Genomic DNA, 23,862 nt, shown 5'->3' on the forward strand with positions numbered 1-23,862 from the left:
TAAGAGTTCAAGGTTACAGTGAACTGTGATCACGCCATTGCATTCCAGCCTGGGTGACAGAACCAGACCCTGTGTCTTAAAAAAAAAAAAAAAAAGGAAAAAAAAGTTTGAGAAAGATAAAAGAACAAATGAGATAAACAGTAGACATCTAAGAAAATGGCAGACTTAAATTCAGCCATATCAGTAATATAATGCAAATTTTCAAAATGAGACAGAGAGATACCAAGAGATAGAGCAAATAAGCATTTGGCTTTTTTGATTCTCTGTTTTCCAGTGGTTTTTGCACATAATTTTAAGAATAGGGCCTTCCCTAGATGAAAACATTTAAACAGTGAACTACTTAACATCTGTTTACACACTGCTAACACTGGCCCTCCTTTTTACCGAATAAAAATGGTTTGCCCCTCTTTCCCCCGTGAGCTTCAAACAACAACCAAGCTATCTTGAACTAGTAACTTGGAACCATCAGACCGAAGGTGCTCCCCTAAAACCACTTTGCCCAGACCTTAGGGAAAAAGGAATAGGCAGGCTAAAGATTATATTCAGATATGTCTACCCTTTTTCCTCTATGTTACAAAATCTAAAACACTGTTGAAATTCATTTTAGACTGTTCTTTTATGTTTTGACTTCTCAGGTGTTTCTACCACCTTCTCTGGATCTTGCGTACTTTCTTTGGTGAATCTTTGTATGTTTCAGTTGTGAACAGATTATGACTATGTATACAGAGATCCAGATACCCATTCATTAATGCTAAGAAGACCGACACTTAAATTTTCATGAAATGAAAGGCATAAAGAATTTTAAAACCTCTGAAAGTATCCAGAAGTTTCCTTTAAATTCTTTGCCTAGAATCTACTTTTTTTCTGTTCTAATTAAGACTTTTTCCTTAAGCACAAACATTTAAGATATATATAGACAATATCGTATTGTATAATATAGTCAAATGTATTTTCTAGTCAGTACATTTCAGTTCAAAAATAATAACTACAATTTTATTACCAGTTGTTTGTCACTGTTCCACACACTTAAGATGTTAATGCATTTTATCCTCGCAAAAACCCAGTGAGGTAGAACTATTTTTATCCCTGTTTCACAGATTAGGCAACTAAGGGATAGAGCTGTTAGGTAATACTGATAATAAGCAACAAAGTGGGAATTTAAACCTGGTAGTGTACATCTAGAGTCTTCGTTAATTACCATTACCCCATGCCTCCTCTCTAATTTATTGTTACGCTGTGTTAGGATTTTTTTCTTTTCTTCCTTCCTTCATTTTTTCCTTCCATTCTTCATTCCTCATTCCTCCACTCACCAAATATTTACTCAGACACACTGTGATCTGAATTTACTTGTGTATCCACTTATAATGAGTTAATGTATAAGATTTTTATTTTGAGTTATGCCTTACTCACAAATGAACTTTGGATTATGACCCATCAAGAAATTGAGACTGGCCTTTACCTATTTTCAAACTCAAACATAGGATGGCAGTAAATTGCAGTACTGGAGACAGCTCAGTGAAAATTGAACGTGTCATATTCTGTCCTCATGTAGCAAGAACTGTATTTAAATCTTAGCAGGCCAGGCATGGTGCCTCACCCCTGTAATACCATCACTTTGAGAGACTGAGGTGGGAGGCTGACTTGAGGCCAGGAGTTCAAGACCAGCCTGGGCAACACACTGTGTGTGTGCCTGTAGTCCTAGCTACTTGGAAGGCTGAAGCAGGAGGATTGAACCCGAGTTCAAGGCTGTGATGCGCCACTGCATTCCAGCCTGGACAACAGATCAAGACCCTGTCATTCGGCCGGGCGCGGTGGCTCAAGCCTGTAATCCCAGCACTTTGGGAGGCGGAGGTGGGCGGATCACGAGGTCAGGAGATCGAGACCATCCTGGCTAACATGGTGAAACCCCGTCTCTACTAAAAATACAAAAAACTAGCCGGGCGTGGTGGCGGGCGCCTGTAGTCCCAGCTACTCGGAGGCTGAGGCAGGAGAATGGCCTGAACCTGGGAGGCGGAGCTTGCAGTGAGCCGAGATCGCGCCACTGCACTCCAGCCTGGGTGACACAGCGCGAGACTCCGTCTCAAAAAAAAAAAAAAAAGACCCTGTCATTCATAAATAAATGAGAACATAAAACACATACATACAGTCTTAGTAGAACCTAAGCAGGATTTAAGGCTCTCTTCTGGGCTTTCTCCATGTGTTTCAACAAAATGAAATAGTTACCATTTGGTGGCTATCTATGTATTTTCTTTACACACAAAGTGTACAAAATGTGCTTCGTTTCTGTATTACATAGGTAGAGGCTGTTGAGTCTCAGTAAAAAATTTTATTGACATTTTGTTTTTCTTAATCTGAATAGAATTAAGTCTTGGTAATTTTAAATATACTGACTTCAGTTTGCTATATTCAGCAAATATATTCACAGCTGAATTCTCACAATGTATTAAACAAGTGTTTACACTTTGGTTTTATAACTGCACATCATCATTATTATAAAAATCCCTCCATTTTTAGCGGCTTATCTTTTTTACTATGTGCAGTGCCCAAATCGACATTCCTTCAGAGGGGTATGTCTTATTAATAGCAAAGAGTTGATGAGTATATCAATTTCACGGGGCATTAAAAGAAATCATCTAGTCCACACTTGCCCCACCCCACTCTATTTTTCAGGTAAAAAAACAGGTCTAGAGAGGTTTAATGACTTATGTATCTCACATAGCTAGTTCACATCAGAGACAGAAATAGATCCTCTTGACTCTTATTTCCATATTTGTTTCATTCCGTTGGCCTGTTTATGACCAGATAGTTGATGAATGGTAGCAGTTCCATTGACTAGTTTCTTTCCTTCTCTTCCAATTCTTGCTGTCAGGGGAACTGGCTAATTAACAATCATTTATTATCTACTATTTTAGAGCACAGTTCTCTTAAGCTGTCCCTCTGCCTTCACATGGCTTTATGCCATAGATGGAGCCTTGGAGTAGAATCTGTCCCTGGCACGCAAACAAAACAAGGCTAGAATTCCAGACCAGTGTTCTCTGAACAAGTGGCATCTGCCTTCTGGTCCCTGGGTGCCATAAAAAACAGAGTTAGACCCTGACCTTGCCTGGTAAGGTCATGGTCTAAATTAAACAGTCAAAATACAAAAAAGATGTGAGAAAATAATGGGATTTAGCAACAATGATCCTAATGTGCTGCTTATCATTGTATAATGCAAGAAATTTCTTAGACGAGCATTGACACAAGGATTTGGTGGAAACAGAGTCAGTGTGTCAGAAGGAGTAAATTATTTAAGTGTGTGAATACCAAGATACATTAATGTCAGGAAGGAAATGAGATGCCAAAAGTAGATGTATATGATAATTTGCTCCCTCTGTCTTCCCCCAAATTATCTCGTGATGTGATTGTTACTTGACTTTTTCTTTGTTTTGGAGTAAGTGGGCCGGGCGCGGTGGCTCAAGCCTGTAATCCCAGCACTTTGGGAGGCCGAGGCAGCGGATCACAAGGTCAGGAGATCGAGACCATCCTGGCTAACACCGTGAAACCCCGTCTCTACTAAAAAAATACAAAAAACTAGCCGGGCCTGGTGGTGGGCGCCTGTAGTCCCAGCTACTTGGGAGGCTGAGGCAGGAGAATGGCATGAACCCGGGAGGCGGAGCTTGCAGTGAGCCGAGATTGCACCACTGCACTCCAGCCTGGGGCACAGAGCAAGACTCCGTTTCAAAAAAAAAAAAAAGAATGTTTTGAAGTAAGTGGAGTAAATAAGGTTAAGGCATTGAATGATTAGCTCAGTTTATGTAGTCCTTAGAAAGCTGTAAACCATTAAATTATTTTAAATCCTTTTTTAAGAATGAGATAAACATTAAGACACCAAGGTGACTTGATTATTTTTAAAGAATACACATTCATGATGGGTTTTTGTTTTTTGTGTTTTTTTTTTTTCATGAAAAACAGCCCCGTAGTTCTATAATCTTTTGAATTGCTATAAAAAATGAAAATGTCTTTATTTCTAAATCTAAACAACATGTGGTTGGGGAAATGTGGCGACATTAAGAAAAATACTCAAATTCTGAACTTTAGGCAAAGCAACGGTACAATACAGATGTAAATTATGTTATCAAGGACAATTTAGAAAATCCAGCTGTTAAGAAAAGTGACTCAAAAATGGAAATTGATTTTGAGCTACCTATAATTATAGTTTACTACTTCTTTTTTTTTTTTTTTTTTTTTTTTTTTTTTGAAACGGAGTCTTGCTTTGTCACCCAGGCTGGAGTACAATGGCACGATCTTGGCTTGCTGCAGCCTCCACCTCCCAGGTTCAAGAGATTCTGCCTCAGCCTCCCAAGTAGCTGGGACCACAGGTGTGTGCCACCATGCCCAGCTGATTTTTGTATTTTTAGTAGAGACAGGGTTTCACCACGTTGGCTAGGCTGGTCTTGAATTCCTGACCTCAGGTGATCCGCCCGCCTCAGACTCCCAAAAGGCTGGAATTACAGGCGTTAGCCACCATGCCAGGCCCAGAAAGTTCTGATCAGTGACTGAAATTAATCAAAATGTATTTATGTAATTCTGCCCCATTCATTCATTTAGAATTTTTTACTACCCACCCACCTCACCCTCTCAAATCGAATTGTGCTCTTCTGGCCATTCTAATGATGGAAATGTAAACTGTTTTCTGTAGTCCTTCTCATCCTCACCTATTTATATTTAATTTGCAAATCTGATGTTAAGGGGAGAGAGGTGGAGAGTATGAGGAAGGATAGTTGAGTTGGTGAATGCTTCCATCCTAGAGTACTTCATCACAGATTTTAAAGTCTCAGAAAGTTGTTTCTTTTTTTTTTCTTTTCTTTTCTTTTCTTTTTTTTTTTAACAGTATATCATTCTGTTGCCTAGGCTGGAGTGCAGTGGTGCAATCACGACTCACTGCAACCTAGACTTCCTGGGCTCAGGTGATTCTCCCATTTCAGCCCCCCTGGTAGCTGGGACTACAAGTGTGTACCACCATGCCCAGCTGATTTTTTGTATTTTTTGTAGAGTTGGGTTTTTGCCATGTTGCCCAGGCTTGTCTCTAACTCATGGGCTCAAATGATCCACAGCCTCGGCCTCTCAAACTGCTGGGATTACAGACATGAGCCAGTGCACTCAGCCTAGGAAGTCATTTATAAAGCCTATTCAAATTGCCCAGGTCTGACTGTGTGCTTTTATCAGGATAATAGGATACTCCATTGGCACCTTAGCAATTCTGCCAGAATTATTGATTGCGAAGCTGCTTACAGTTCTGATGCACATCACAGGAAGCTGGTGCAAAATTAAGATGGCATATGTGATGAGATAAAGGCCGGGTTAGAAAAGTGATTACAACTGGGAACTTGCTAATCACTGACCTCTATAGGGATCCTATGGTTTATCACTAATCTCACTCACACTTGGCATTTTCCTATGCTGCTGCCTCATCATTCATAGCTGTGTGAGTAATTTGGCATGGAGTGAACAAGAGGAGGGCATAGAAGTCCAGCAGCTGTGCTTGTTGGCACTAGATATTTAAGTATCTTCAATGTAGCCAGCAGTGTGGTTGGCACAAATGTTAGCCAATAATGCTTAAACAAATTGTTGTGAAGAAAATAGGCAAGCATTTATTTTAAAATCCCCTTTCTCTTTTCTTTAAAAACAAAAAATCTGGTCAATTAAGATCCTTTTTAGATTCTTTTTCTGTACGTTTGAGCAGATTACTACCAAAATAAAGTCTGTAATTCTAACAGTATCTTCTAGACAAGGATTTCTGAATACGTTATAAGTATTAATTAAACTGTGCGGGGTCTGTGGGAGATACATGTTATTCAGTTGATTTTCCTAAAAGAGTGAGTGGGGTCATTGATGTTAAGTGACATGTAACTTTCCCAGTTCACTCAATGAGAGCAAAGCAAGAGCCAAGAGATGAATCCAGTACTCAGAATTCCCAGGTCTTTGCTCTCATACTCTACGGCATTGCAGATTTGCCCACTTTGTAAGTTAGCATTTTGTGTTTCTCCATATGGTTAGTATGATTCAAATTGTATGGTATTTTTGATAGAGTTTGCCTACAAAAGAGGAGTAGGTTCTCCACGAACAAAAAGGTAAGGTAAATAATGAGTTTTCAAAGACACTCAAGGGGGAGGAGGATAGTCTGCTCATAAAACTGTCCTCAAACTTAGATTTGTGCACAAATATTTAGATTTGTCTATATAAGGGTTTCACATTGTTTCTATGAAAAGTAAATATGGAAAAGCTCATATGAGTTACACATTGAAATACTTCATTTTGAACATAGTAATGTTGATCTCATTAACTTTTTTGAAACATCCAGGAATTGTTTCTAGGTTAAGCTTTTAGCTTTTAAGAAAAATCAGTCTCATGCTAAATACTTAAATTATAACACACGGAGTTTTTCTGTGTAAAATATGCTGAATTCAAATTTATGAATGCAGATCAGAATATCTGACAAAAATGAGCAGAAATAATATTGGCTTTCATACAGATAGGGAAGCTATTCTATTTTGTACTGCTACTTGTGAAGGCAACAGTTATTTCTTGAATAGTATCTATTCATTGAAATTAATAAACTTGTCTGGAAATTTTTAGGTATTTACTGTACTGCTGCAGAAAGAAATTCTGAGCAGGCTTTATATTCCATAATATCATTATTTCTGGCTGTTTCCTCATCAATACATTATTTTCTGTTGATAAGAACAGAGCACATACCATGAGAGTATTGTAGAATTGCTTTGGTCTAAATTTGCATGTTGAAGGAAGAGTGAAACTGAACACCATTCTCCAAGTGTGGATTGTGGCTTATCTGCTCTCAGGTTGCTCATAAAGACATACCTGGGACCGGGTAATTTTTAAAGGAAAGAGGTTTAATTGACTCACAGTTCAGCATGGCTGGAGAGGCCTCAGGAAACTTACAATCATGGTGGAAGGGGAAGCAAACACATCCTTCTTCACATGGTGGCAGCATGGAAAAGTGCAGAGCAAAGTGGGGCAAAGTCCCTTATAAAACCATCAGATCTCATAAGAACTCACCATCATAAGGACAGCATGGAGGTAACCACCTCCATAGTTCGATTACCTCCCACCGGGTCCCTCCCACAACATGTGAGGGTTTTGGAAACTACAATTCTAAATGAGATTTGGGTGGGCACACAAACCATATCAGGCACCTTCAAACCTTTGTGGTATTTTTAATAAATATATATTATCAAATACTAGATTTCTGTCACTAAAAAGAGCTAAATATCTAACAAATGTAGCAGTACTTCTAAAACTTGGTCATCCAGTAGGCTGTAAGCTTTTTCATTGTTTGGCACCTATTGAGGGTAGAGCTTGCAGGGGTTGTTTTGTTTGTGTTTTTTTTTTTTGTTTTTTGAGGCAGGGTCTCACTCTGTCTCCTAGGCTGGAATGCAGTAGCATTATCATAGCTCACTGCAGCCTCAAACTCCCAGGTTCAAGCAATCCTCCCACCTCTGTCTCCTGTGACTACAGGTATGCACCACCATGCCCAGCTAAGTTTTTTGTTTGTTTGTTTTTAATAAAGGTCAGGTCTCACTGTGTTGCCTAGGCTGGTCTTGAACTCCTAAGCTCTAGCAGTCCTCCCACCTCAGCCTCCCCAAGTGCTGGAATTACAGGCATGAGCCACAGCACCCGGCCAGAAGCTTGTGTCTTCCTCATCTCCTAACTTCTTCATCTGTCAGTGACTAGCCCATAAATGTTTGATGGAATGTATGGATCTTAGATTCTTCTGTCTAGTCAATGCTTGGATATTTGTAATTGAGATGGAGAGAAATGGGAATGTAGAACTGTGCCTGTCCACTTCCGCCTTCAATTTGACTGCTCATTGTATCTTATGTCAAAAGAATAGCAATAGTTTGTATTTCTGTAAACATTGAAAGGTTGCAACTAAGTAGAGCAAGATAACTTTTTTTTTTTAAGTCTGAGAATATTTGTTAGGGTAAGTAATGCCTCTAAGAGTTTATATGTCTGGAGAAAATAATGTTATGAACTTCAGTCATTTGCTGTTTCTTGAGTAAATGTTTTAAATACTGTATAAATTGAATAAATGTTTTAAATACTGTATAAGTTAGTCAAAACTATCTGTCATTTCTTGAGCAATTTTTAGTTTAGGTCAGAAAATGCTGGATCTGGTTAATGTAAACCGTGTAAGTTTAGCTACTTAAAATACCTTTGCACACATGTTATGTATCTAATGGTTTAGTATACATATATATGTATTATTCTTGTATATTTTCCAGTAATATGTTGCTATTCTACTAGAGTTGGGTTTCTTAAACTGGGGTCCAGAGAATCCCAGGACAGAAGGAGAATCAATGAACTTGAATGGGAAAAAATTGCCATCTTTATTTTTACCAATCTCTAAGTGAAAGTTTGCATGGCCTTCCATTTTGAATAAGGATAGCAAAATAGTCCAGACAGTACCTACAGTCTTTGTCACCAGTAGAACAATAGATATTTTCATATCATAATTGTTGCAGGTATCTTAAACTGTTATTTATGCTTTCAAATTATTATTAGTCCTGCTGCTAAATCTTATTAATGTGTTAATAAATTATAGGAAATACGAGGTTTTTAAAAGAACATTTTGACAATTACATGGCATTGTACATTAAAATACTTATATTTTGTTTTGTACATTTATAATCATGATTCTGAGAAGTCCGCTCAAGAGGCTCATGCACATGTGCACACATCCATACCTATACACACCCACATCCCCACAAGGGTCTAGTAAAAACCCTGTATTAGACTATCCCAGAAAGTTCTTTGTAATAATTTTTTCACAGGTGCTTCAAGGAAAATTAGATATGTGTTACATTACTAGTAGTTCTTAAACTGTTTTCAGCTGAAGTTGACCAGTTAAAATTGTCTGTATACTTCATTCATGTATTTTTATGTTTAAAAATTGCCAAAGATTTTTGACGTCAGATGCCTGAGATAAAACAAAGACAATGTATATGATTAATTTTAATTCATGAAAATAGTTCTTGTGAAAAATAATTTTGAAAGAATTAAAAATGAATGCCTCCTAAGTCTTAGACTGAGTATGCATTATTATATTTCAAGGATACTCAAAGGTATAAGTCCTTAAGAAAATAACTAGTTTCTAATAAATGAAAGGTGAAATAAAAATGTATTTGCATTTCAAATTCTTATTTGAATAGATTAAGTATCATTTTGAAAACAAGCTATCAACTTTCATTTCAGAAGAAACTTTTACTTTGCAACATCTTCAGCTTATGTTAAATTAGTTTTCGTTCTCTCTGAATTCAGTGTCCTTTATGAAAGGATAAGAAATTTTAGGAATGTTAATAAGCACAAGAAAGTAAGTTTAAAACTTTAGGTTTTTTAAACTGATCTATTATGTGGGTAGCCTCCACACAGATAATTAAGATTGTATTTAAAAGCTGTACATTATTAAAAACAGAGCTAATACTCACCTCTAACCTTGTTCCTTTTTCCACCTCAACATTTTTTTTTAAGAGTTCTTACTGGGACATTTGAGTCAAAATACAATACATTATTAACTCATGATTGAGTGTGGTGGCTCATGCCTGAAATCCCAGCACTTTGGGAGGCTGAGGTGGGCAGATCACAAGGTCAGGAGTTCGAGACCAGCATGGCCAACATAGTGAGACCCCATCTCGACTAAAAATACAAAAATTAGTCGAGTGTGGTGGCACACGCCTGTAGTCCCAGCTACTTGGGAGGCCGAGGCAAGAGAATCGCTGGAACCCAGGAGGCGGAGGATGCAGTGAGCCGAGACCATGCCACTGCACTCCAGCCTGGGTGACAGTGAGACTCCATCTCAAAAAAAATCAATCAATAAAAAATGTAGTTCACTAATTAAAAAAACTCTACACGTGAATAGGATGTTGAAAATTGTTTATTGATATGATACATAATTATTTTTTAAAAGCCTCAGAAATGGACTAGTATCATTTTCATTAAAGTATACATGTCATGCTGACTAATTGATGTAGAAGTTTTACAATTCTAAATCTGAAATCTATTAACCCTTTAGATAGGGAAAATAATCCTTGTAATAATAATGCCAGGCCTCCGTGGTAACACATACCTGTAACGTCAGCACTTTGGAAGGCTGAGGTAGGAGGATTTTTTGAGCCCAGGAATTTGAGACCAGCCTAGGCCATACTGTGAGATCCTGTCTCTACTAAAAATGAAATTTTAAAAAATTAGGCGTGGTGGCAAACGCCTATAGTCCCAGCTATTTGGGAGGCTGAGGTGGGAGGATTGCTTGAGCCCAGGAGTTGGAGGCTGCAGTGAACTGTAATTATGTAATTATGTTCTAGCCTGTGCAACAGAGCAAGACCTTGTCTCAAAATAAATAAATGAATTAAGTAAAACTAGTTATTACAAAATAAAACCATTACAGGATTGTACACTTGGAATTCTGACATACACAGCCTTCCCTGCATCTAATCAAAATGGATCAGAAATCCTCTTGGAACAAGAAGATGGCAGAGACTGAAGGGAAATGCCAACTCAGAATGACTGACATAGAAGGAATTATTGAAACTCAGGGAAGACAGTTGTGTTCTTCTTTGGCAGGTCCGCTTTCTAAATAGATAGGGAATTTCAGAGAACAACTTCATTCTGTGCTTTGCAAAAAACAGAAGATTGTGGGGAGGGGTCTGGTGGAGAGGGCATGACTTAGACAGACCTTGAGGCTGCTGCTTCAATCCAGCATGTCAAAGCACCATGTTTGGGGGCATTAGTTACTGAACCTCAAAAATGCTACATTGCAAATTCGCTTAGTATATTGAATACCTATGAATGAGTACCCTACTGTTAATGCTGTGAGACTTAACATCCATTCTCCCTCAAGAACTGGCCCATTCTATTCCTGATACTTGGCCATGAAAGTTTTGAACTGTGGGTATATTAGCTCGTTCTCACGCTGCTAATAAAAATATAACCCAAGACTGTGTAATTTATAAAGGAAAGAGGTTTAATTGACTCACAGTTCAGCATGACTGAGGAGACCTCAGGAAACTTAAAATCATGACAGAAGGGGAAGCACAAACATCCTTCTTCACATGGCAGCAGCAAGAAGTGCCAAGTAAAAGGGGAAAGGCCCCTTATAAAACCATCAGATCTTGTGAGAACTCACTATCACAAGAACAGCAGCATGGGGGTAACCACCTCCATGATTCAGTTACCTCCCACCAGGTCCCTCCCACTACATGTTGGGATTATGGGACCTACAATTCAAGGTGAGATTTGGGTGAGGACACAGCCAAACCGTTATCAGTGGGTATAGTCACAATAAGAATTCTTTTTTTTTTTTGAGATAAGTCTCACTTTGTCGCCCAGGCTGGAGTGCAATGGCACAATCTTGACTGCCCACAACCTCCATCACCTGGGTTCAAATGATTCTCTTGCCTCAGCCTCTCGAGTAGCTGGGATTACAGGTGTGTGCCACCACACCTGGCTAGTTTTTGTAGTTTTGGTAGAGATGGGGTTTCACCATTTTGGCCAGGCTGGTCTTGAACTCCTGACCTCAGGTTATCTGCCCGCCTCTGGCATGTTATCTCCCAAAGTGCTGGGATTGCAGGCGTGAGCCACTGTCCCCCACCACAGCAAGAATTCTTACATGTCTCTGGGAAGAATATAAATGGGCATGGTGACTTCTGAGCATAGTAAGGTAATCAATGCCTGTAAAGCTGAAAGTTAGCATCCTTTAATCTACCAGTTTCCCTTATTTGTGTCTATCCTGAAGGGACGTGTGTGTGTGTGTGTGTGTGTGTGTTTACAAGACGTGCAAGGATATTTGTTTCAATACTGCTCATGACAAACAAATATAAAAACTATCTTTCGGTAGGGGAATATATGAACTGGTTTTATTTGTATAATGGAACATTGTATAGCAGTAAAGATACTCAAACTAGGGATCTGTTATGAACACATAGGTCAAAACATAATATATGGAAATGCAGGTTTCAAGATAAATAGCATGTAATTCCATCTGTTAAATGTATTAAATGCAAACAGTAATGTATATTGTTCGAGAATATGAATATATATTTAAGAGTACAAAACATACATGGTAAATATGCACATCAATATTATGATAATGGTTATCCAGAGGTGTGGTTTGAGCTATGTCTATACTGTATTAATTTTTTTTTTTTTTTTTTTTTTTTTTGAGGCAAAGTCTTGTTCTATCGCCCAGGCTAGAGTGCAGTGGTGTGATCTCGGCTCACTGCAACCTCCGCCTCCTGGGTTCAAGCAATTCTTCTGCCTCAGCCTCCTGAGTTGCTGGGACTACAGGCGCGTGCCACCATGCCTGGCTAATTTTTTGTATTTTTAGTAGAGACGGGGTTTCACCGTATTAGCCAGGATGGTTTTATCTTCTGACCTCATGATCCGCCCGCCTTCGCCTCCCAAACTGCTGAGATTACAGGTGTGAGCCACCGTGCCCGGCCCAATACTGTATTAATTTTTGAGAGAGAAAGAAGAGAAGAAGGTTCAATCTGACGCAAACATGGGAAAACATTCTAACTAGTGGGTACATGGACCATATTGTTGGGTGTATAAATGTCTTTTTCATTCTTTTAACTGTGTTTTAAAATACTATACCTTGAAAATAAAGTATTTACATGTTACTTTATATAGCTCAAGTGATCCTCCCACCTCATCCTCCTGAGTAGCTGGGAATACAGGCATGTATCACCATGCTAATTTTTTAATTTTTGTAGAGACAGGCTTCACTATTGCCCACGCTAGTCTTGAGCTAGTGGACTAAAGCAGTCCTCCCACCTCAGCCTCCCAAAGTGCTGAGATTACAGACGTGAGTCACTATATCCTGCCCAGAATTTGACTCAGACTGACTGAAATGATAGCAAGTTTTTACAAATTATTGGATTGTATCCTCTTATTTCTAATTTGTTCTATTTTTAAACTGCAATATAATTACCATGAGTAGTCTAGAATTTTGATTGTCAATAAATGAGGAGTTTTATATAAAGTTAATTTCTTTGTTTTATAGGAAAAACATCAGAGAGAGGCTCATTTTCCCTGTACAGCAGAGATACTGGATTACCAGGCTGTCAAGTAAGTTTAATAATTAAAAAAAGCAATGAGATGGTTTTTAAACACATAAAGACTCTATTAATAGATGAGATAGAAATTATCAAATTTATTTCACTACTGTTTGTTTAATTTGTAACTAAATGTTGTTTTTTTGCTCTCTCTGCTTAAAATTGTTTCAGTTCCCCAGTTTACCAGGCTGTCTTTATCATCAAAGATTTTCATAACCCTCCTCCATTTTAACTAGAAACAAAGTAGCAGTTATCTTTCTACCCCTTTCCAAAATGCCTGTCATTTCTGAGAATTTTTCTTGCATATTTTCTCACAGAAAACATAATTGCTGGTACATAAAAATTACATGATTGATCTGCATAGCTTGAATATCCTGTAATGTCAAACTGATCATTAATATTGGAAGCATTTTGTTTTCAATGCTGCATCTACCAATTTTTAGGCTTCACACCCTCCCCGACTTGGAATTTTTGTTTCAACTGTCCACCTTCTCTAGCATTTTGTGCTTCTGGTAATGGGCATCTTCTCTGCCTTTTTCCTCATACCTTTGACTGAGAATCCTGAACACACAATTCACCTGCAGATTCCCATCAGAATCAAGCCAAAAAGAATAGAAAGGAAAGGCAGAACATATTAAATTTGTTTTCTGCCATCTGCATGCTTTACATGAGGGCCTACCCTAATTTCAGGCATGGGCATGTGAGCCTGTTTTAACTGCTGTGCTAATAATACTCCATTTAATACATATTTCGTAATTGTGCCTCTAAGAGAGTTTTACATAACATCCTGTTTTGTGATATGCCTTCCCATTATAAAATAATGTATTGTAGTAGATTGGCCACGGTGGCTCACGTCTGTAATCCCAGTACTTTTGGGAGACTAGGGTGGGAGAATCCCTAGAGCTCAAGAGTTGGAGACCAACCTGGGCAACATAGTGAGACCTTGTCTCTACTTAAAATGTAAAAATCAGCCAGGTGTAGTGGTGCATGCCTGTAGTCACAGCTGCTTGGGAAGCTGAGGCAGGAGGATCACTTGAGCCCAGGAGTTGAAGGCTGCAGTGACCCATGATTGTGCCACTGTACTCCATCCAGAGTGACAGTGAGACTCTGTCTGAAAGAGAGAGAGAGAGAAAAAAGGAGGGAGGGAGGGAGGGAAGGAAGGAAGAGAAAGAAGGGAGAAGGAAAGGAAGGAAGAGAGAGAGAAAATCAATATATTGTAAAAATTAAGGATCATCTATTCCCATGTCCTTAATGGCAAATAGGCATGGTCTGAGTAAGTGATTTGTTAAGTATCGTAGAGTTGGGGGTAGTAACTGGACCAACACTCAGATTTCTTGGCTTCAGACCAAGCAGTCTTATTCTATTTTCATCCAAGTGATTTTTTAAAGTTTTAGTGTTACTAATGATTGCTTTATTTTCCATTTATGGTTAGCTTTATTTTATCCTAGTCATTTAAAATATATATAGATTAGCATTGTGTCATAGCCAGTGTTTTGCTTTACCAGCTTTTACTAGCTCACAAGAGCCAAATCTGTTAAACTTTTAGGAATTTAGCAAGCGTGGTTGACATCACACTGGTATCTTAAAATTGACTATTATGAGCTGGGCACTGTGGTGCATACCTGTAGTCCCAGCTACTTGGAAAGCCAAAGCAGAAGGATCACTTAAGCCCAGTAGTACAGTTCCAGCCTGGGCAATGTAGCAAGACTGCATCTCTAAAAATAAAAATAAAAACAAAAAAATGGCCATCAAGGAAGTGTTTACACTGTGGAAATCCAAAAATGTTACAATTCAGGGCTTCCGTTTTCTTAAACAGTTGTTAAACATTTACCAGCATACCGATCATGCCTAGTTAAAAATTGCAGAGAACCAAAGAATGTAAGTGCTTATTCAGATCACAGTAAAAAATAGAAAAGCAGCAGTTGAACATCTAGCCTCCATTAAGGTACCTTTCTGACCTCTTTCAAAGGTAACAGTACTTTAAGGCCAACCAAGATATACGATTTATTCTGTATAGTTTTAGCAATATCCATTGATGAAAACCAAAATACCCTCTTTTTTGGTCTATATCAGATGTGGATTGGTGATTGTAATATTTCTGCAATTCATAGTTGATATCAGAGCTCATTCTTTTTTAAGAAGTTACTGTTTGAATTTCATAGTCTGAATTTTAGTTCATAAATGACCTAAACTGGAGGCTGTGGATCTAATTTCTGATCTTGGCTATAGTACTCATTGTGCGAGTTTTGTAGGCCACCTAACCATCACTCCTCTGAATCTCTTCAGAGTACACCAAATTTTAAAAATTAAGTTGCGGCCGGGCGCAGTGGCTCACACCTGTAATCCCAGCACTTTGGGAGGCCAAGGCGGGCGGATCACCTAAGATTGGGAGTTCGAGACCAGCTTGGCCAGCATGGCGAAACCCCGTCTGTACTAAGCATACGAAAATTAGTGGGACATGGTGGCAGGCTCCTGTAATCCCAGCTACTTGGGAAGCTGAGGCAGGAGAATTGCTGGAACCCAGGAGGTGGAGTTTGCAGTGAGCTGAGATTGCACCATTGCACTCCAGCCTGGGCAACAGAGGAAGATTCCGTCTCAAAAATAAATAAATAAATATATAACCAAACTAAGTTATATCATTTGGACAATGAATGATTGATAAAAGTAACTACAAAGAATCATGTAGGTTTAAGCTTGTAAGCTCTGCAGACTGCGTCTGTGACATATCATTAAGTTAACTTGTCTGCCACCCTGCTTCAGGGCCTTAAAAGTCTTTTCATCTTCATCTTAAGTATAAGACAGCAGCTTAGTTAGGCAGTGTTGAATCTTATATGTATTATCATAGTATAAGAATACCTTATAACCATAACAAATTTGTTTACTTATCAGATATATGAAAGTGCTCTTCTCAGTTCCTGATCATACAATAGAAGGTCAGTAAATGTCAGTTGAGGGGGGTAAGACAAAACGTTTAGAGTCAAGAGACCTAAGTTCAAGTCCCATCTCTGCACTGATTTCTATCTGAAAGATAGGATTAGCTGTTTCTGCTTCCACCTACTTAGTAGATCTCTGAAGGCTAAACTGTATAGGCTTATGAAAACATTTCAAAAAATAAACACATAATTCTAAAGTTCTCAATTCATGTAACCCATATAACAAAAGATATTTTGGATCTTTAATATTATTTTTAAGATACCTAACTGTTTGAGAGCCACTGGTCTAATGTTAATGTTACTGCTAAACTTGAGGGGGGAAGAAAACACTATTGTAAGCTTTTTGAGACCACAGCTACATCTAAAATCATAGTCCATGCTTATATTAATGTTTTTATTATGTTCAAATGTTTTCACTTAACATTTTTATACCCTCTTGGCAAAGGTATTGCTGTTTAGTTAGAGTCAGCAATAAGTTCTATTAATGTAATTGTCCATTTTTGCAAAGGGGAATCTTAACAGTTTTTACCAAGGATTAATGTGCATTTGTACCAGATTTAATTCTTATATCAAAAGACATTTATTTTAAATCTAAAGGTGTGGCACTGTAATAACATTTGCTGCCATTTGCTGAGCACTAACTGAACTAGCCATTGAACTAAACATAATCACATTTAATTCTTTTAACAACAACTCATTTTGCAGAGTAGTAAACAGAGGTTCTTGTAAGGTATTATACTTAAGGTTACATATCTAGCAAGTGGGAAACCTAAACTCATGCTTGAGTGTTTTGGCTATATGACTATACTTCAGCATAGGAATCCCTCAGATTTCAACTCTGTGCCCTTATTACCTTCCTTCATTTTAATTTGAGAAGGAGATAGGGAATTTTTTTTTTTTTTTTTTTTTTTTTTTTTGAGACAGGATTTCACTCTGTCACCCAGGCTAGAGTACAGTGGCGCTCACAAGACCTCCTGGGCTCAAGGGATATAAGGTTTAGTCAAGAGACCTAGGTTCAAGTCTCATCTCTGCATTGATTTCTTCATCTGAAAGATAAGATAAGCAGTTTCTGCTTCCACCTACATAGTAGGTCTCTGAAAGTTAAAGTGTATGGGCTTGTGAAAACATTTCAAAAAATAAATACATAATATTACATTTCTAAATTCATGTGGCCCACATAATAAAAGGTAATTTGGGTCTTCATATACCTCCCTGAGTAGCTGGGACTACAGGCATGCACCCGCCATGCCCTGCTAATTTTGCTGTATTTTCTTTCTTAGAGATGGGGTCTCACTATGTTGCCCACGCTGGTGTCAAATTCCTAGGCTCAAGTAATTTTCCTACCTCATCCTGACAAAGAGCTGCGATTACGGACAAGAGCCACCACTCCCAGAGGGAATTTAAATTTTTAACGAATGTCCAGGTGATTTTGATTCACATGGACTAGAGTTCGTGCTTTGAGAAACCCAACTCCTCTGTACATGCCAACTCCTCTGTATAAGCCAATAGGAGTTATCCTTAGCGGAAACTATATGATTGCTGTTTGACAAACAGTTTATAAATATTCTGGAGAGATCAGGAAGGCCTATGGAAAAGAGAAGAACAAGGCTACTAGAATGTTTGATACAAAATAACAATATTGCTATATACAAGATTTAAAGATACTCAAATGACAGAAAGATACCTTTTTTTTTTTAAGAATTCGTAGAAGCAATTTGTGAGCCCCAGAGAGGAAGCCTAAAATTCAGCAGAGTGGAAAGATTATTCTGCAGCAAGGACAAACTATTCAAAGAAAAACACGTATTCCAAACAGTATTTATTATAATGAGTCAGAGGAGGGACAAAAAATACACTTTAACGCTGCCATTTTGTCTTACCTATTCACAAGCGACAAAAGCAAATCCAAGGAAATATAAATAGTGACTCTAAAATGATACCCAAACACCACGTTGAAACCATTTTTGTTCAACAGAATCCCCCAAGGGGCATTAACTCTGCTATTAATGTACATAAAATGCTGCTGACATACTGCAAAATTCAGACTAATTTAATAATGCCTGATGGGCCTTACTTCATGTTAAGATGATGTAATAATATGTTGCTAAATGAGTGTCCTCATACTACGTTCACAGCAATCACATTAACTGATGAGCCATTGAAAAGAAACTCATGTCACAGTATTACTGGAAACACTGATAGATCATTCTGCAATTAATTTTTTTTATTGATCAAACACAGAGCATAGAAGCCAGCATCTTTATTAACAATAGATATATTACTTTAAAAACTACCAGTTAAGTGAAAAATCCTTTATCAGTATAACAAATTTTTCCTTTATACCTCTTAAGCAAATATTTATTCAAGTAGTTTAAGTTTTTCTCTAAGTATTTAAATGTAGAAGATGGCAGGGTCTTGGTTTTTTTCAGAAAGTGTGAAGTTTCATCTGAGTTCAGATATTACTCCCTTGAGAAAATGACAACTTTAAAAACTGTACCTTACTTAACTCTTAGTTGTTTGGAAATAAGCTTATACCATTTGGTTTTTCCTTGTTCTTTTTTCCTGTTATACCCAGTATCATATACAGACATTTATAATAGTAAAATAATAAAAGAGTTGATACATCAGAAAGACATAACAATGATAAATGTGTATACGCCTAATAAGAAAGCTTCAGAACAAATGAAGCAAAACAAAAATTGATAAAATTAAAGAGAGGGATAAACAAATTGACAATCATACTTGAAAAATTGAATACTTCTGTCTTAGCAGTTTGCAGAATAACTAGACAAAAAATTTAGTATAAGATGTAGAACAAAATAAACTAGTTATCGACAGCCTTGACCTAAATGATATGTATAGAACTCTGCAAACAGCAACTGAAGAACATAAATTCCTTTCAGGGGCACACATTACACTAACAGGCTGGAATCATATGCTGGTCCATAAAACTAGTGTCAGTAAATTGGAAAGGTTTGAAACCATACAAAGTATGTTCTTTGGACACAAAAGACTTAAGGAAGAAGTCTGATCAGAACTCAGGGACACAAAGAGGGGAACTATAGACACTGGGGCCTCCTTAAAGGTGGAGGATAGGAGGAGGGAGAGGATCAGAAAAAATAACTATTGGGTGCTAGGCTTACTTCTTGGGTGATGAAATAACCTGTACAACAACCCCCCCACCCCAACACGAGTTTATCTATATAATAAGCCTGAACATGTACCCCTGAATATAAAATAAAAGTTTAATAAAAAGCAAAGTTATATTAGAAGTCAATAAGACTGGGTGTGGTGACTCATGCCTGTAACCCCAGCCCTTTGGAAGGCCGATTCGGGAGGATCACTTGATCTCAGGAGTTCAAGACCAGACTGAGCAACATAGTTAGACTGTGTCTCTACTAAAATTAAAAAGAAAAAAAAAAAAGAAAACTAGTCAAGTGTGGTGTCAGGAGGCTGAGGCAGGAGGATTGCTTGAGCCCAGGAGTTCAAGGCTGCAGTGAGCAGTTATTGCACTCCTGCACTCCAGCCTGGGCAACAGAGCAAGACTCTGTCTCAAAAAGCAATGTCAGTAAGATATCTAGAAAAACACCAAATGTTCAGAAGTTAAGCAACATGTTTAAATGACGCATCATTTTAAAAAGAAACCACAGGAAATTCAGAAGGTATTTCTAACTGAATAATAATGAAAATATGATAACAAAACGTGTTGGTGCAGTTAAACAAGTGCCTGGAAGGAAAATGTACCTTTGAATGCTTATATTAGAAAAGATGTACAGTGAATGACCTAGGTTCTACCCTAAGAACTTAGCTAGAAAAAGAAGCACAAAGTAAACCCAAAATAAATAGAAAGAAGGAAATACTACAAATAAGAGCAGAAATCAATGTAATAGAAAAAACTAACAAAATCAAAATTTGGCTATTCAAAATAAATCATAAGGTTAACCCCTAACTAGATCAGTTAACAAGGAGAAGGGAACAAGAACACAAATTACCAGTACCAGGAATGAAAGAGAGGTTACTGCTGTGAATCATATATACATTAAGAATAGAATAAACATTATAACTTAATTCAGTAAATTTGACAACTTGGATTAAATAAATGAATTTCTTGAAAAATACTTACCAAAAGGAGACAAATTGAAACAAAATCTGAATAGATGTTTATCTTTTTTTTTTTTTTTTTTTTTTTTTTTTGAGATGGAGTCTCGTTCTGTTGCCCAGGCTGGAGTGAAGTGGCGCTATCTCGGCTCACTACATCCTCTGCCTCCCGGGTTCAGGCAATTCTCCTGCCTCAGCCTCCCGAGTAGCTGCAACTACGGGTGCCTGCCACCACACCCAGCTAATTTTTGTATTTTCACCATATTGGCCAGGCGGATCTCAAACTCCTGATCTTGTGATCCCCCCGCCTCGGCCTCCCTAAGTTCTGGGATTACAGGCATGAGCCACTGCACCAGGCCTGAATATCTGTTAATGAAAGTAAATTCATGTCAAAAACCTTCCCACAAAGAAAGCATAAGGGTCATATGGCTTCTTTCAAATGATTAATTCTTTCAAATGCTTAGGGAAAAAAAAATACCAATCTTATACAAGTTAGTTTAGAAAACAGGAGGAGTGAACATTTCTCAGCTCTTTTTATCAGGTGAGCAATATCCTGGCAATACTCAAATAACACGTGTAGTTTGTATCAGAAGTGAAAGTTTGGATTAAGATTTGAAAATCCATGTATTTAGTTCACCACATTATAACAGCATCAAGAAGAAAAACAATATGATCATTTCTATAGATACAGAAAAGGTGTTTGACAAAATTGAATACTCATGATAAAATCTCTCAGCAAGCTAATAGAAGGTAGCTTCCTCAATTTGATAAAAGACAAACATGGAAAAATATATGGCTAACAGCATACTTAATGATGAAAGACTAAATGCTTTCCACCTAATGTCAGCATCAAGGTAAGAATTTTTGTTCTTACCATTTTATGTTTTGGCCAGTGTATGAAGACAAGAAAGAAGGTCATAGAAACTGGAAAGGAATAAGTTGAATTGCTGATGACATGTTTGTGTACATAGGAAATCCTAAGGAATCATCAAGAAAACTTCTAAAAATAAATAGTACTTTTAGCTGTATCATAGGATACAAGTGAATCTAAAAAGTTAATTGTATTTCTGTACACTAGCAGTGAAAATTAGAAAATAAAATTAACAGAATAGTACTGCTTATAGTAGTATCCAAAAGCATGAAATACTGAGGGAAAAATGTAACAGAAGATGGCAAAGCGTCAACAGTGAAAACTCAAACATCTGTTGGAAGGCTTACTGTCACTTAGATGTTAGTTCTTCCTAAATTGGGTTACAGATTTCAAGGCCAGCCTGGGCAACATAGCAAGACCCTGTCTCTTTAGGGGAAGAAAACAAAACAAAAACTAAAGACTTCTGCTTATCAAAAGACATAGGTTAAAAAAAAATAAATCGGCAAGCCACAGTCTAGAAGTCCAGTATTTGCAAAGCGTATGTTTAACAAAGGACTGATACCTAGGATATATAAAGCATTCCAGGCTGAGGCAGGAGGATTGTTTGAGGCCAGGAGTTCAAATTGCCTGGGTAACTTAGCAAGATTCCTATCTCTACAAAAAAAAAAATTAAAAATTAACTGCAGGTGGTGGTGTGCACCTGTAGTCCTAGTTACTCAGGAAGCTGATCGCTCAAGTGATTGAGGGGGATCACTTGAGCCCAGGAGTTTGAGGTTACAGTGAGCTATGATCATGCTGCTTCACTCCAGCCTGGGTGGCAGAGCGAGATCTTGTCTCTTAAAAAAAAAGAATTTCTACAACTCTGTAAGGTTACCTAAGGCTTCTACAGTTTTTCTCTTCATGGCAGGAGGTTTAGGTACAGTGAATTAACAAGTTTCCAGTCCCTTCTAGACCTTTGTTCTATGGTAATGTCAAGAACAAGATCATTTCTGCTTTGTAACATGATTACACTGGCCTGCTGTTTCCCCAAGAGGATTAATTAAAACTAGTTGTTTTAAACAGCAATTTTGATCTTTATGTAACAACAAACCTAATAGTAGCCTCAGTCTTGGGCAGAATTATTAGAAACATAATATTTAGAACACGAAAGTTGGCACTGTATTCTATTCTGAGCAAACGTGTTTCAGAACAGGCATAAGTAAACCAACTCATTCAGAGAACTAATAAGTTAGTTACTCAAGTAACATGAAGAGCATCTTTTAAGTTTTTGAAGCATAATTCAACTTTTCTGTAACTTTGAAGGTTAAAAAGTTGGACAATGGGTAGAAATTAAGCATTCCAGATTTCAGCTTAATTTTAAAAAGAAATATTGTCATGTGTTGAGCTGTTAATGGGGTAGAATATTAAACCTTGGTAGATAAATGACTTTCCTCTCACTGGATGTTTCCAAGCAGAGGGTACACATCCACTTTACTGGCATTTTATAATAGAGAGATTACAGTACCTGTTGTTTGATTGAAATAAAAGACCTTAAAAGGGGCATGGTGTTGCATGCCTGTATTCCCACTCCTCTGGAGGTGGATGCAGGAGGATTGTTTGAGCCCAGGAGTTTAAGAGCTATAATGACACCATTGCACTCCAGCCTAGGTGACAGAATGAAATCCTGTCTCTAAAGAAAAAGAAGTAGAAGACCTTAAAATGTTTCTCAATTCCATGAACTCTCTAGTGACAAGTAAAAGGCTTTCCAAATGGTGTTGATCCATCTGAGGTTGGTGACCAGAAATTACTGTTGATACTAACCTATATGGATGTGTATGTGCTTCAACTTTTATGCTAATACTACCCAGCAAACTACATGTGTAAGCACAGACAGCAAATGGTTGAATCAATATAGTGATCAGGTTTGCAGGCCAGTTAGATAGGTTAACAATGATGATGCTACATAATAACTAGCATGTATCAGTCACTTGACCCTATAAGCATAATTTCATTTAGTCCCCACATACTCAGATGGTGGTATTGTTGCTGCTGTTGCATCTGTTACTATTATTCTTCCCATTTGATTGCTGAGGAACCTGAAGCCTCAAGAAGTTATATAATTTTCCCAAGATTTCATAACTGGTCAATATTAGAAGGATAGGAGAATTGATGTAGTGATAAGAGAATGGTTAAAGTAATAGACCAGGTTTCAAAGGAAGGAAATGAAGCCATGATTAAACTTTGTGACTGGAAAAAAAGGTCAAGATATTGGTTGTTATGCAGTGAAAGAACACTTGCAGTAAGTAATAAGAGAATAATGGCTCTATAAGAACAAGAGGTTATGTCAAAGAGTTAAATATTGGACTTGCAGATTTCACAAGTCAAGTGGTTTCCAGGGCTAACAATCTAGTCCTCCTTTGGGGAGTAGGTTGGTGATTTAGGAAATTGTTGGAGTCACGAAGATTAAGAAAACATAAGACTAGCTCTTGGATTGATGTGGAAGCTATCCAGAGATGATTGACTCATAAGGTAGCATGTGAAAGGGACATACATGCACACTAGTTGGCACACAGTAGGCACTGAGAAAATGTTGTTTGAATCTGAACCATGTAATCTAGAAAAGAGCGTATAAGTAAGACTAACAAGCCATCAGCTGCCTGCAGAGTGATCTGCGTTTCGTGGGTTGTTTGGAACATAGTTGTTTTGTGGAAAGAAAGTCTAATCTTGGAGTATCAGGCAATAGACACTTTTTTTTGTTTTGTTTTGTTTTGAGATGGAGTCTTGCCCTTGTCTGCCAGGCTAAAGTGCAATGACATGATCTCAGCTCCCTGCAACCTCTGCCTCCCAGGTTTAAGCACTTCTGCCACAGCCTCCT

The 23,862-nt window shown here is 37.7% G+C and overlaps 1 protein-coding gene across 9 annotated transcripts in view; it reads left to right on the forward strand.

Annotated features, from left to right (window-relative positions):
* LOC101019996 (transcription factor 12) overlaps positions 1–23,862 on the forward strand; it is a 254,403-nt gene that overhangs the window by 116,102 nt on the left and 114,439 nt on the right. For 7 of the 9 annotated variants that reach the window (XM_031662545.1, XM_021941719.2, XM_031662548.1 and 4 more), the window contains one exon: positions 13,058–13,122. The exons of 1 other annotated variant lie outside the window; for it this stretch is intronic. In XM_031662545.1, coding sequence (XP_031518405.1) covers positions 13,058–13,122 — 65 coding nt within the window. Of the gene's footprint in view, positions 1–13,057; positions 13,123–15,998; positions 16,043–23,862 lie in introns of all 9 variants that reach the window. One more of the 9 variants, XM_031662551.1, reaches the window with a different exon arrangement.

This window comes from Papio anubis, unplaced genomic scaffold (assembly GCF_008728515.1).
Source record: "Papio anubis isolate 15944 unplaced genomic scaffold, Panubis1.0 scaffold74, whole genome shotgun sequence".
Taxonomy (NCBI): domain Eukaryota; kingdom Metazoa; phylum Chordata; class Mammalia; order Primates; family Cercopithecidae; genus Papio; species Papio anubis.